Source organism: Parus major, chromosome 26, assembly GCF_001522545.3.
Source record: "Parus major isolate Abel chromosome 26, Parus_major1.1, whole genome shotgun sequence".
Lineage (NCBI taxonomy): Eukaryota > Metazoa > Chordata > Aves > Passeriformes > Paridae > Parus > Parus major.
Genome location: NC_031795.1, coordinates 4,092,594 through 4,102,436, shown reverse-complemented (window position 1 = coordinate 4,102,436; position 9,843 = coordinate 4,092,594). Strand labels below are relative to the sequence as shown.

Below are 9,843 nucleotides of genomic sequence, written 5' to 3'. Positions count from 1 at the left end.
TAAGGGAGGGACCCTCAGGGATCATCGATCAGCCCCCAGCCCTGCACAGACACCCCAAAATCCCACCCTGCTATCCCTGGGAGCCTTATCCTGGAGCTCTGGCAGCCTCAGGGCTGGGACCATTCCCTGGGGAGCCTTTTCCAGTGCCCCAGAGGGGAAGAACCTTTCCCTGATCAGCCCCCAAACCTCCCCTGGCTCCTTCCCTGCTGTCACGGGGAGCAGAGATCGGAGCTGCCCCTCAATTCCCTGCTGGGAATTCCTCGACTCCATTCCTCTGGCAGGATTTATTGCTGTCACAAGAAATCCCAGAGCTTCCCAGAGCAGCACCCAGGGCTCAGCCAGCAGCAAGCACAGGTTTTTAGGTGGAAGCAGACACAGCAGGGAAGAGGCACATGGGCTCTGTGCTCTTTGGAGCGCTGGCTGTGCTCGACATGACTTCACAGGCTGGGTGAAACTTCAGCCCTCAGTGCTGCTTCCTCCTGGGGCCTGCAGCTGCCTTCAGAGGCTTCTGTGGGCTCTGCTGAGAGCACAAAGGCTCTGCAGAGGATGGGGAAGGTTGATGGCTGAGGTGCTGGCTCAGGAGATGCTGGCCAGCCTGGTGTCCTGCGGATTAAGCAGAACGAGACACCCGAATTATCCAGATGTTTCACCCCTTCTCCTTTTTCTGTTCTCCTCGTGTTTAAAAGAGCACAGGGGGTAGGTTGCCAGGGGGAGAGCACTGTCCAGCCAGCATCACTTAATTGTAACCATTGCAGGGCCAAAATGAGGGATGAAATCACTCCTGTGTGAAGGAGATTAAAAATCCCCTTGAAGGACTGAGAAGTGAGAAGGCAGCAGAGGACTTTTCTGGTGTAAGATGAAGAGCAAACACTGTTTTTAGCCCTTTTTTTCCCTCCTGAGAGGAGCAGGAGGGCTGCCAGCTGGCAGCAGCCCTGTGGAGCTGCTTGGGAGAGGCAATGGATCCTCTTCCAGTTTCCTTTCTGCTCCTGTCCAGAGGGAGCTGCTCATGGAGCTTCTTACAAAAACATAACCTTTGGTTGCCACTTGTTTGTCTGTTGATCCTTTCAAAGCTTTTCTTCATGCCAAACATAAATGAGTCCTCCTGGTAGTTCAGGTGCTCTGGAATCTTTATTTACAGGCAACTAATTGGGCTGTGGGAGTTGTTCAGGGAAATGAATGGGACATTTATGGTGCTGATAAAAGGGATGGAGGGAGATGACAAACACAGACCTGGAAATATCGTTATAAATCGAGGAATGATTTCCCCCAGGAAGTTGCAGCTTTCTCATCAGCCATCTAATGAGCTAATTAGAGCAGTGGAGAATGCAGCCAAGGGAATAATCCTGGCGTGGCAGGGAGGAGCTGGACCCAGCCTGGCACTGCTCTCTGAGTGCTCAGCATCTCCAGAGGTCCAGGCTGTAAGATGTGCAGTTGGACTTTGCTGACAGCCCTCACAAGGGGGGTCACCAAGATGTTTGGTTTGGCTGATCAAACAAGAATTCAGCTTGATTTTTACCCACAGCCACTTCAGCACGTGCAGACACATCCACAAAGTGTCTGCAGCAGCAAAACCTAAACTCCTGATGGGGATTCCCAGTTCTATCTGATTGTTTTCCAGGATGTTCCCAGCTCTTTCTGATTACTTTCCAGGATGTTCCCAGCCCTGGGTGCTTGCTGGCCATGAGGGATCCCAGTTGCCAGCAGTTAAAGCTGTTCCCTTCTGTTGCAGTGAGAGCCCTCACGGAGAGAGAGCCCTGGCAGAGGATTCGGTGCAGGACGTCACAGCCGAGCACCACACCAGTGACGATGGTATGGGAAGTCTGGTGTTGACTGGGGGAGGCAGGGAAGGCTGTGCCCTTGGAGGTTTGAAGATCCAGAGGGGAGTTTGAGGCACTCAGAGCATCACGTGGCAGCGTTTGGTGGCAGAGTGGAGGTGTAGGATCGGTGGGAATCTCTGGAATTACCTGAGTGTGTCCTTTATTCTCATGGGGTCTCAGCTGCAGGCTGGATGTGTTCCAGTGTCCTCTCCCACGCCCCTCTGCCTGTGCCAGGCACAGTCAGTGGCTCAGGAAGGAGAATTGGGAGTGCTCAAAGCCCCAGGGCTTTAAGGGAGCAAACAAACCCCAAACCTGCCTGTCTTCCACTGAGAGCTGGGCTTTACAGCAGAGGATCCTGAGAGCCTCTCAGAGATAATTTCTAGATTTCCTTAAGGAAGCTCAGTTACATTTCTTGCCTGACCAGTGAAAAGAGGCACCAAGGCTGAGAATTCCAGGAGATTTCCTCAGGAAAAGGTGACACTGCAGTTGTGAGTGTCCTTGATGCTTCCAAAGCCTCCTGGGGTGGGGAACATCCTGTGGGCCCCATCCAGAGCAGAGGAGGGATGAAAGGACTGATGTGAAACGATGATCCCTGGCATGCTGAGCAGGCTGGCCACCAGGCCAGGACAGGCTTTTGTTCTTGTCTTCAGACCCTTTGCAGCTGTGGAATTTCTGAGCTGGTTTTAGTGTTCAGACCCTTTGCAGCTGTGGAATTTCTGAGGTGGTTTTAGTGTTCAGACCCTTTGCAGCTGTGGAATTTCTGGGGTGGTTTTTACTTGCACAGCCCCAGCTGCAGAGGTGGGAAACAGCATTCCCTTAAAACTGGGCATCCTCCTTTTTGAGCTGGCCTTGAGGAATTTGCTCAGTGGCCCTGCCAGGTGCTCCTGTGCTGCCTCTCTGCTCCAGCAGCTGCCTAACAAAGCCTCCCCTGGCTCCCACTGGCTTCACAGCTCGCTGATCTCACAGCTCTGTCCCGACCTGAAGCATCCTCTGTGAGCCTCTGGTGCTCACACAGCAGTGAGGAAGGAAAGGAGACGCTGGGAAATGAGTTCTCCCTCAGCCAGGCTGCTCCTCTGCAGGGCTGGGAAGCACAGATCCCTGGGGAATGAACCACAGGGTCACTCCCTGCCTTGGAGTGTTCTTTTTGACAAGTGGGAGCTCTGAAAAACTCCTGGGAATGTGTCCTGCTGGAGCTTGGGTCTCTGAGAAAGGAGCACCTGGATGGTGAGGAGGGACAGGCCACCCCATCCCACAGCTGTGCTGCACCCTCCTCTGAACTTGTGCTGTCTGTGGCTGGGGATTGTGCATCTTTGGGGACTGGGAGGGCCCAAGGGTGAGATTTTACATCTTTGGGTGACTGGGAGGGCCCAAGGGTGAGAAAGGAGCAGAGATCAGAGGAGGACACTGCTCTGCAGCCCTGTGGCTGGGGATTTTACATCTTTGGGTGACTGGGAGGGCACAAGGGTGAGAAAGGAGCAGAGATCAGAGGAGGACACTGCTCTGCAGCCCCTGAGCAAGGTAAAGCTGGGAGGTGTTCTGGATGGGGTCCTGCAGCCTCCGTGGAATGTTCCAGAGGAGGCAGAGGGGCTGGGGCTCTTTGAGGGAGCAGCAGTGCGTGGTTAATTAAGGAGTCTCATGCTAATTGGGCTGTGCAGGGTCACACCCTGCTCACACCTCTCAGCACCATGGAGCTTCCTGGGGCTTTTCCCTCCTTCTGTCCTCAGATGGGACCAAACCTCCTAAAAACCCTTTTGGGGAGGCTGGGATTAATCTTCCCAAGGTAAAGCTGTCATCCCAGCCACCTCTGGGTGGGATTTGGGCTGAGGGGAGAGTTTGTGTTTGGCAGAGCATCTGTGCAGCTCATCAGCCTCCCTGAACGGATTTGAGACAGGTATGAGAGGTCAGGACTGCTGAAAGGGAAGCAGATTGTGTGTTTGTTAAATTATAAAAACGAGTGGAAATGTTTTAATCTGCTGCTTGTGTGCCCAAGCTGTCAGACTGGCAGGGGGAATTGTTTGGCTTAGCCTTATTGCTCTTCATTCACACAGTTTTCTTCTCTGAGCAGAAGTGTCAGTAGGAAAAAGCTACTGGAAATTAAAGTCTAGAATCAGTCCTCTGGAGAAAAGCCAGAGTCCTAAAAAGCAAATTGAAAACATAAGAAACCTGAGTGCCACGCTCATCTGGAACAATAAACACTTGCTAATGAAGCAGATGGAATTTACCAAACCACACTCCCATCCCCTTCCTGAATAGAGGGGGACACCAAAAACCAGCATTGTTGGGGTTTGGGCTGTTAGGACAAGCTGGCAGAACAAGCAGGAGGAGGAAGGAGCCAAGCCCAGATAACCACGTGTTTTGGGGTGTCAGCCACGAGCTGCCAGCATGGGCCAGGCTCTTCCCACCCTTCCAAACCCCTGGCTGAGGGCTGATAAATGGGATTTGTGTGAGTCTGACCGCAGGCTTGGGTGGCTTGGGAGAATTCTGAGCTGTCAGGTTTGGTGGAGGAGGGGTCTCACACATCCTGTGGCTGATTGCCCTCGGTCTCTTGGTGCTGGGTAATTCCAGGTGCTGCTGGGGCTTCCTGGGGGGAGATGCTTCTGCTTCTGCTCTGCTCCCTCAGCCTGGCTGAGGCGCTCCAGCTGCCTCAGGTGGATTTACACCCTTATTTTCCCAAGCCCTGCTGCCACCTTGCAGCCTACAGGCAGCTCCAGAGCTGGTTCTGGAGCATTCCTCTCCCAAGGAATAACTGGAAAAGCTGTGCCTGGTGTTTGCCCTTCCAGCCCCTTTCAGTTTTCTCCTGCACTGTAGAGTGAAGCTTCCTGTGGTGCAGAGATCTCTGTGTGCAGTAGCAGATCTCTCTTTGATCAGGGGAGAGGAACCACAAATCTCTTTTCTCCAGGAAAGAACTCAATTTCCATGGATTGCTGGGCTGCATTAAAGCTCCTTTAAAGTAATTAGAGGGAGCCCACTGGGGCTGTGTGGTTGAGCTCATCTCCATTCCCCTGATCCCTGCCCAGAACCAGGAGCTGCCTTAATACACATTTACACTCCAACAGTGGCAGGGGGTTTTTTCAGAGCCTTAAAAATAATCCACGGGAATTCCACATTGATTTCCCTGAGTGTCTAAAATGCCCTTATTGTGCCTCTGTACAATATCAGAGTCCTGCAGGGACCTGGGTTAGTGGCAGGGCATGGCTGGAGCTCCTGTGTGAGCTTTGCAGGAGTGGGCACAGCACATCCCAGGGATGCTCTGTGTCCTCAGCCCTGCACCAAGCCCGGCTCTGGAGGCACTGGATGTTTTCCTTTGCTTCCATGACCCTTGGAGGAGCAGCAGGGCCTCCCACAGTGCCAGAATTCTGCTCTCCTGCCTCAGGTGAGCCTCACAGGCAGCAGAAATTTCCTTCTGAATAGATGCTTTATTTCTGAAGCAGCTTGGAATGAGAGGATGTTTCCCTCCCCTGCCTGCCCAGGGGCTTCACTTCAGCTGCTTTTAAGGAAGTGAACCACAGGCAGATTTTTGTCTGGAACGTTCCTGATTGCTTCCCACCCCTGAAACCCTTTTGCTTTTAATGAACCCCTAATTCTGCCCTTGTCATTTCCATCTTTGTTGGCTTGGACTGCTGTGGGGGGGCGTTTAGGGCTTGGGAAATAAAAATGTGTCTCGTGCAGGGATGAGGTAAAGGGTGAAAGGGGCAGCATCCTTAAGGTCAGGGGTTCCCCTCTGAGTCCTCCTGCTTCCAACCCTCCTGAAGAAGAAGCACTTTGTCCCCCTCCTGTAGGTTTTTCAAGCAAGGCAGACACTCTGGTTCAGAAGCCAGCACGGTGGCCCCCCCTTGGCCACTCAGACCATTCTACCCACAAGACATCAATGTGATGGATGGCGAAGCAATGACGTTTATTGCAGGGGAATTTAACATTTTATAGCCTGGGCTCACTGTGTTACTCCCATCTGTTTACATCACACCTAGGTGCACACTTAGGTGCAATTGGCTAATTGCAGACAATTAACAGAGAGGGGAGGTCTGCTGCCTTTCCATAACATCCCAAAATCAGATCACCAGGCCTTAACCTATGTTGGGTTTGAAGCAAGATAAGCACCCCGATCAGCTCCAGCACAGACGGCTATCCCAGCCGTGCGGTCCATCTCCCACTGCACCAATGTGATGGATGGGGAAAATGGCCATTTATTTCGAGGAAACTTAACATTTTATAGCCTAGGTTCACTGTGTTACTCCCATCTGCATACATCACACCTGGGTGCTATTGGCTAATTACAAAAGGCCTAGCTGTCCTAACAGAGGGGGGTCTGATAGCTTCCCGTTACATCCCGCTATCTTCCGCTGCGCTATGCCCTAAACTACAACAAACCTACACCACCCTCCTGCTCTGCTTCCTGGCAGGTTTGAAGTGCTGGCTCAGGTGTTTGGTGACCCGTTGTTTATCCCCTCCTGTCTCCTAGAGAGCGAGCCCATCGAGGCCATAGCCAAGTTTGACTACCTGGGCAGGACGGCACGGGAGCTGTCCTTCAAGAAAGGCGCGTCCCTGCTGCTGTACCAGCGCGCCTCCGACGACTGGTGGGAGGGACGGCACAACGGCATCGATGGCCTCATCCCCCATCAGTACATCGTGGTGCAGGACACGTAGGTGCCCCCCTGCAGCCTCCAGAGCCCCCCTGGACGGGGCTGCGTGGCCACGGCGCCGCGGAGAGCCCAGCTGGTCGCGCGCTGGGAAGTGGAGAGGGGAGGGAAGGATTGGTGTGGTGTCTGCTGAAGGGGCATGGATGGGGTGTCCAGAGTGATCACGGCAGGCAGGTGCTCAGGAGGAGGGGGATTTTCCACAAGGGGTGTTGGGGTGTGGGGGAATGCAGGAGGGCAGGATTAGGCTGGGTGAATTGGAAGGGATTCCCTGGGAGGGTGGGCAGGCCCTGGCACAGGTGCCCAGAGGAGCTGGGGCTGCCCCTGGATCCCTGGAAGTGCCCAAGGCCAGGCTGGACGGGGTTTGGAGCACCCTGGGGAAGCAGAAGATGTCCCTGCCCGCAGCAGGGAGGTGGAACAAGATGATCAGGATCCCTTCCAGGGAGACCGTTCAGGGGTGGGAATGACACCGTGGAGCTGTACTGCAAATCCAGCCCTGCTGCCCCTGCTGTGGGTGTGACACCCTCCCCTCCTCCTTCCTAGCGAGGATGGGATGTCGGAAAGGTCCAGTCCGAAGTCGGAAATAGAAATAAATTCTGAGCCACCGGAGGAGAAGGTGACGGCCAGAGCCGGTGCCAGCTGCCCGAGCGGGGGCCACGTCGCAGATATTTACCTTGCAAACATCAACAAGTAAGAGCAGCCTCGCTTTGTTTTCCCTGCCTGTCAAGAGCTTGAGTCCAGTGAAATGCTTCCTTCCCTGAGAAAGATCCATTAACAAGCACTGCCACCGTTTTTCTCTGCTTCCCCCTCTCTTAACTCACGTTTTGCTGTCCCCTCTCTGTCACCGGTGTGGCCATGGCTCGTTTGAAGCCCCCCTGGTTTCTGTCTCCAAGGTGTCATCTGGTCCTGCTTTCCCAAACCTGCCCTGTTCCTCCTCCTCCTCAGAGGGAGGGAGGGAGGGGAGCGCTGGGCTGAGATCTCGTGCCGTTGTCCCCATCCCTCCTCGTGTTCTGTCATCTGTCACGTCTCCTCCACGTTCACCACGTGCTGTTGGGTGGGGTTTGGGGACAATTCCTGCAGGAGGCCGTGTCCCAGTTGGTGATAAATGCCATACCTGCAGTCCCTCCATCTGGCACTGCCTGGAGCACTCTTTGTTTCTGCAGCACTCCTCCCCTCGGGTCACTAACCATATGCTTGCAGTGCAACTGCACAACCCCCTGTTGCTCTAACCTTGCCTCCTCCACCAGAAATCCTTGCTTTAGCCAACACTCAACATAATAAAAAGCTGGAAAATCGAGCCAGGAGCAGACTAAATTCCATGATCTGTTCAATCATTTTTTTTCTCCTAGACAGGCTTATCCCCCATATATTTCTGATTATTTTCCTCCACCTCTCTCCATTGTGCAGTGAAGGTATTATGTGATAATTGCAGTTTGATGGGAGGGGATGTTCTAAACCTTCAGTTAATTTAACACAATGTGGTCTATAAAGGCATTAACACAAATGCATCCTTTTAAAAGGTTTGGACCCTGCTCATGGCCTAGAGAGCCTGGTCCTTCCTTCTGGGATTCAGCAGAGCTCCAGTGATATCTGGGAAGCCGTGTTAATCTGCATCAGCTTGGGATCTGGGCTTTCTTTTATGATATTTGCTGTCTGAGCCACTGGAGTGGCTGTTCTGGCAGTTATGGAGAGATTTGTGTAATAACAGACCTGTGCTGGAGCTTCACCATCTGCTGGCTTTGGTAGAGTTGTGTGCAGTGGTTTTTAGAAGCCTGGGGAATGTCCACTCCAGTTTTGGGTTTGTTTTTTTTTTGTTTTGTTTTGTTTTTTTCCCCCCTTTACTAGGGAACCTGATATTTAGCAATAAGTAGCATAAGACTCATTTTGTTGTTTTTTCTTTAGGAATGAATCTCCTGACCTATGTGTGAACAGACTTGAGCAAAATTAAATCAGATGGTTTCGCAATGACAGTTGTGCCACCCACTGAATTATTATTTGGATGCCAAAATCCTACTGGAGTTAACACTTTCTTGCAGTTATTCATGGGGCTGGTGCTATATATATATATATATATATAAATGGATCCTTCCCTGTATAATGGATGCCAAGCTTCAGACCCATGGCATAAAGTATTCTGCTGCATTGGCCTTCCCATGATTTGAGTGGAATCGTGCTGTCAGACCTCATGGTGCTGGGGCAGAAACTAAATTCTTTGGACCAGTTCATCCATTTGACATCATCCCTTTGGTTTTATCTGTAGCCCTGCATAGATAATGCCTTGTGGTCCTGCCAAAGCCATGAAAAAGAACCATCTCTTACCACCAGCAAACATTGGAAATGATCATTAACCCCAAACTGGGGGTCTTTGCTTGCTGATCTCTGAAAATAATAACTTGATGCCTTGGGCCAGGAGCTTAGTAGACTTATACTGTCAAAGATTGTAGCTCTGCTCTTGGAATGTAATAAAAACACATCATCAAAACCTGTCGATGGCACAGAGGGTTTGTTTCTTTTGGTTGGTTTTATTTATTATTTTTTTTTGTTCCAGTATAAATTCTTCTCCTCTTGACCAAGTTAATCACGTTCCACCCAAGTTTTCTGGTTTTGCTATGAATGTGCACAGCTGCCAGGACTCAGTCTTGTTGTTAGAAGCGTGAAACTGGAATGATTTATAATTTATAATTTATAATTATTTCACTGTACCGCAATCACTCCTCAACCCCCATGGGTCTGTTTGTAATCTGGGCTCCTCTGTGTCTCTTCCCATTGTCCTGTGTGTTGTTTTTTGGGGGGATATCTTCAAATGACAGCCCTGTACCTGCTTGTATTGACTTGTTTTGCTTTTGTGACTGAAGGCAAAGAAAGAAACCAGAGTCAGGCAGCATCAGAAGAGCGTTCCGTCAAAGTGACAGCCACGGCCTAGGTAGTTCCCTGGCAGAACCAGCCTCCCCCGGAGCCATAGCCGGTTCCAGGCCCTCATCTCAGCCCATTATGAGCCAAAGTCTTCCCAAGGAGGTTCCAGACAAATGCTCCATCAGTGGCCACGGCAGCCTCAATTCCATCAGCCGGCACTCGTCGCTGAAGAGCAGGATGGACAGCCCGCAGATCCGCAAGGCTGTCACGGCAGGGAGGTCCAAGAGCTTCAACAACCACCGGCCCATGGACCCCGAGGTGATTGCACAGGTCAGCAGCAGCTTCTGCCCCGAGGGGTGTGCCTGGGGAGCTCGGGGATGTGGGTGCAGGAGGTGTTGGAGTGCGAGGTGTGCTTTAATCCCGTGTCCGTTCCCCAGCAGGGAATCCTGTGCACCAGGAGAGACTCTGGGAGCTGGGCCTGGGCAGTCTGGAGAGGAGAGGGCTGAGAGGGGATCCCACCAATCCCATCCCACTAATCC

At 52.2% G+C, this 9,843-nt stretch overlaps 1 protein-coding gene across 1 annotated transcript in view; it reads left to right on the top strand.

Annotated features, from left to right (window-relative positions):
• SRGAP2 (SLIT-ROBO Rho GTPase activating protein 2) overlaps window positions 1-9,843 on the top strand; it is a 104,440-nt gene that overhangs the window by 86,404 nt on the left and 8,193 nt on the right. Inside the window, exons 18-21 of the mRNA XM_033519847.1 lie at window positions 1,730-1,809; window positions 6,277-6,457; window positions 6,995-7,141; window positions 9,307-9,634. Of these exons, the coding sequence (XP_033375738.1) occupies window positions 1,730-1,809; window positions 6,277-6,457; window positions 6,995-7,141; window positions 9,307-9,634 (736 nt within the window). The remainder of the gene's footprint in view (window positions 1-1,729; window positions 1,810-6,276; window positions 6,458-6,994; window positions 7,142-9,306; window positions 9,635-9,843) is intronic.